Here is a 4,922-nt window from a genome sequence, read left to right as displayed (position 1 = left end):
TACGTATTCAGCCTCCAAGAAGTAATTTATAGGCTGTTTGTTGGGGATAATACATTTCACCAGAAAGTGATCGACTCACACAGTTCAACATTTATCGCCAGGTGTCAAAAGTGTCTACATGTCAGTTCAGAAGTGCAGAGGAGCAATTTATGGCTCTTATGGAACGTACCGACATCTCTGTTAGGACTGAGAATTGTGGTATAGGAAATCTTCCTGCTGCTCAGGCCTCGTGGCGAGGAAGACTATAGAAACTCTATAACGGTGAGATGGATGAGAGGGCTGAGGATCACAGGAACTGTAATTTATCACTCCCTACAGCTGGCCTACATGGCAGCCAGAGCCAATCAGCAGTAGCCAAATTGCTTTTTGCACCCCATTCTCACCAAGTGGAACTGCGTCTCAAAGCTCAAGTAGAATCACCCAGCCCTGCCGTTTCACAGCAGTTCTGACACAAGTGTTGTCTGGGTGTGGGAGTGAATGCTGTATGTTTAATGTTAAAATGACTTTGATTACCTTGACGTTCAATGTTAGTTGGATCTGCATTTTCTGCTTTAAAAGGCATATTTCAGCTGTCAATGTCCAACACACCACAGTTTCAAGATTATGGAGGTTTTATTACATTTTGCACCATTTAAAATGCCACGGCTAAAAGAAAAGAAACAAGATACTAATAATAATAATAATAATAATACAATTATCTTCTTAAAAACAACTGGATTGTATATTAATTCATGTATTACCATTCAATATCATCTGTTTTTTAATGAACTCTCTTTTGTGTTTTCTGTTCTCTCTATACACACATACAAAACTCATAAAGACTGAAAATGAATTTTGGCAAATTAAAAGTTTCTAGTTCCCATTTTAATCCCCAGGAAAATAATCCTGTGAGAGTTGTTTCACTTTAAAACATGCTCACTTAACACGCAAAAAAAACATTTTCATCTTCAAATTACATAAATCTTCAAAACATAATTTGAAGTTCACTTGAAGTTCAGTTCTTGCCTCAGACCTGTTTACAGATTATGGACTGAACTTGGTATGTTTCTTTCTCATTTTTCGCTCATCAGCAAGCCTAGATGGTATTTCCTCACATTTTATGCACTTAATTTTTTGGGGGGGATCTTCAAAATTGTATGAAATGCATTTAAACACGGTGATCTGAGAGTACTGGACTCTCATTTATAGCTGAAAGCATATTCAAACTAGCCAAAATATTTCATAAATTAACACACAAGGGGCAAGGCAACTTTAAACTTTGAAAATGATGAGCATTCAGATTCTACAGAAATCTGTGCGGATTCCATGTAGAGAGCAATGTGAGCCACTGTAACAGAAATCTCTTTAAAAAACATCCCATATCTAACATCACAAAACAGCTGCTTGAAATTACAAAATCTGGTTAAAATCAGGATTTTGTGAGCCACCATTTGTGCATCTGAGCATCAATGGCCTTTGAACACTCAGCTTAGATGAGCAGGACTTTAAAAATTCTTCAAAATAGTAATTTTAGGGCTGAACTCATACTTCATTATGTCCTCGTTTGAACTCACTAAGGTTGTCTTCTTTCACCTTTAACATTAAAGTCTTGAAGTTTTTGTCAGCTCTGGTCACGTGTCAATGACCTCACGGGCCGGTGAGGGCTCTTCTGGGAGGGTGGTCGTGGCGTTTGGTAGAGTTTGATTGTGTGGCATAGAGTTATGCTGTATCTCCATTGCAATCCCAGCAGGATCTTGTGGAGGGAACTCCTTAACTTGTCGCCGGTACTCCAAGAAGGTGCAGACCTTAGTGGCAATGGCAACAACGTTCTTCCCTATGAAGATGGTCGAGACTCTGCTGTCTTGGAACAGCACCATGTTGACACCTCTGATGAGGATGGTGACAATATTAATGGTCACCAAGCTGAGGACCGGGTAGAGCATCATCTTCTGAGGTGACACATGCTCACCCTGCACGCTGATCTCGCTCAGAGAAACGCAAGGCAGGATAAGCAACAGGATGTAGCAGTAGAAGAACATCAGACCCTCGGCCCAGATGGGCAGACCTGTCCTTTGTGGCTCCCAAAGGTTAGCCTGGATGTCCAGGACATCCAGAAGGTCAAGTGCCACCCAAAAGAGTCGACCCCGCATGTCCTCCTTCTTCCGGAAGGTTCTTACATACTCCATATTGTCGAGCGCGACCAGGACGAGGTAGAGTCCAGGTACGCAAACCGATAGCAACAAAGTCAATGCCTTCCGAGCTACTGTCTCCAGACTTTTACGGTCAGCTTTGTAGTTCTGGAAGACAAAGTACAGCTTGATCTCCAGAACAAATATGTAGAGGAACCAGAGGATCATGGCGTAGCCACGCTTTGCAGTCCTCACCTCAGCACCAACCCACACCGCCACGTAACGCAAGACTATAAGAAAGCAAATATCTCCAACCAAGACGATAATGCAGACCCCAATTTTGCGTGGACCCTGGTTCTGCTCCACAAGGTAGGCATCCATGAAGGCCATGCTGGTCATGATCACAATGGTGGTTAAACACACATGCCGCTTGTCAGGTGGTGGCAGAACCATGGTGCTGTCTGTTTATCAAAGTAAAAAATGAACAAATCGTATCCTTCAAAAATTGCAAGGTTAGTTCATGGTGTGCAAACTGTTGTGCATTGATGCTGGTGACTGAGGAGCCCGTTCAGCAAAGCTCCACGCAGTCCAATGGCCGCTCTTTACCGCATTTCGAGCTTCACATGACCTCCACACTAGTTTTGTATGTCAATATCTCTTTGATTCGACGTGACTGTGATAAATCTGTATATTTATCCACTGCTGAGCCAGATTGTGTCGACTTGCTAACCTTACCGACATGGGCCCGCTTGTCTGTGTCAGCTAACCCATATAAACAGCATGATTAGATTCTGTGCTGGTCTCTTGTCGCTGTCTCTTACTCCTGCATCGGAGCTGAGAGTACTATCAGTCGTGAAGACGTAATGGGTGGTCACAGCTCTCTTTCTGCTCTGCCGGCTTTGAGGGCCTATGGATTAAAGAGAGAAAAATTAGTTATTTTCAGAGAATGTTTTGACCTTGTTCCAGCTGATGAAACTTTAAAACAAAACACTAGGGGTCACTGTGGTAATTTAGCACAATCAGATGTACCTAACCATCCCACGAGTCCTTGGGTTCATTTCACATTCCTCTAAAGCCTTTTATGTTGACTAGGCTTTGGCTGTTTTGAAGGACACTGAATTTGTCATGTTTAAATATAAAAAAAGGGAATACTTTTTGTGCGTAAAAGTAAGCATTCAGTCACTTACAGAGCATAGAGCTGGTTAGCTGGTGCAATGTAGCCTGAATTATGATCTCAGGCTCTTTTTTTCCTTTACTTCATTCCTCAAGTTTTCACCGTAATTAAAGACTTTTGAATACTTTTAATTGTAAATTCCTAATTTTTGTATGGGTTCTATAAGCAAGATCTCACTAGGCAGCAGTATCCATACTTAGGCATGAGAGTGTCAGCTGCTAGAATATAATTCCCTAATATTCCTATGAGTTCTGAGTCACCAGCTTCCATAGCAACGGTTTCTATTGAGAGAGTGATAATAAGTGATGATGAGTGTAACGCAGCAGGGAACCCTCAGATTTCTGGAAAGCGAGATATTACTGGATGTGCGACAGCCGACAGGCAGAGGGTGTGCACTGACTCTGATATCTAGGTGTGAGGTGACTTGACGTGAATGACAATAATAAAAAAAAAGATTTTCAGCTGATTCTTTGCCAGTTTTAGTATGCACGGTTGCCACGAAGTGTAAAAGAAATGTATAACATTGAAATGCTAGCATCTAAGATAAAGAAAATATTCCCAACTGTACTGTGTTCTTATTAGGACTCAGCTCACAGTCACAATCTGGATGTTATCGTGACTAGATTTCCTCTTCAGCTGGAATATTAGGGAACATCACATGAACTTGATCAACAGATTAGCATTGATCTACTGTCTGATGTATGAAATTTCAATCACAGCAACATTTCGCACACCACTTCGCACAGCAGACCTTCACAATCTCCTATTGCTAGTTAGTTCACGTCAATGCTGCTCATGTTTGATACAGTCAGGTCCATAAATATTGGGACATAGACACAATTCTAACATTTTTGGCTTTATACACCACCACAATGGATTTCAAATGAAACGAACAAGATGTGCTTTAACTGCAGACTGTCAGCATTAATTTGTGGGTATTTACATCCAAATCAGGTGAACGGTGTAGGAATTACAACAGTTTGCATATGTGCCTCCCACTTGTTAAGGGACCAAAAGTAATGGAACAGAATAATAATCATAAATCAAACTTTCACTTTTTAATACTTGGTTGCAAATCCTTTTCAGTCAATTACAGCCTGAAGTCTGGAATGCATAGACATCACCAGATGCTGGGTTTCATCCCTGGTGATGCTCTGTCTGGCCTCTACTGCAACCGTCTTCAGTTCCTGCTTGTTCTTGGGGCATTTTCCCTTCAGTTTTGTCTTCAGCAAGTGAAATGCATGCTCAATCGGATTCAGGTCAGGTGATTGACTTGGTCATTGCATAACAGTCCACTTCTTTCCCTTCAAAAACTCTTTGGTTGCTTTTGCAGTATGCTTTGGGTCATTGTCCATCTGCACTGTGAAGCGCCGTCCAGTGAGTTCTGAAGCATTTGGCTGGATAGGAGCAGATAATATTGCCCGAAACACTTCAGAATTCATCCTGCTGCTTTTGTCAGAAGTCACATCATCAATAAATACAAGAGAACCAGTTCCACTGGCAGCCATACATGCCCACGCCATGACACTACCACCACCATGCTTCACTGATGAGGTGGTATGCTTAGGATCATGAGCAGTTCCTTTCCTTCTCCATACTCTTCTCTTCCCAACACTCTGGTACAAGTTGATCTTGGTCTC

At 41.8% G+C, this 4,922-nt stretch overlaps 1 protein-coding gene across 1 annotated transcript; it reads right to left on the bottom strand.

Moving 5' to 3' along the window:
• Window positions 1–1,610: 1,610 nt before the first annotated feature.
• LOC306850112 (transmembrane protein 121-like) lies at window positions 1,611–2,561 on the bottom strand (the record flags this gene model as incomplete). Its single annotated transcript, XM_079385558.1, has 1 exon — window positions 1,611–2,561. The coding sequence occupies one exon, from the start codon at window positions 2,559–2,561 to the stop codon at window positions 1,611–1,613; it is 951 nt and encodes a 316-aa protein (XP_079241684.1).
• Between the last annotated feature and the right edge of the window lie 2,361 nt (window positions 2,562–4,922).

Source organism: Barbus barbus (genome assembly GCF_936440315.1).
Source record: "Barbus barbus genome assembly, chromosome: 30".
Classification (NCBI taxonomy): domain Eukaryota; kingdom Metazoa; phylum Chordata; class Actinopteri; order Cypriniformes; family Cyprinidae; genus Barbus; species Barbus barbus.
The sequence above is the reverse complement of the archived record's forward strand: the minus strand, read 5'-3'. Positions and strand labels throughout refer to the sequence as shown.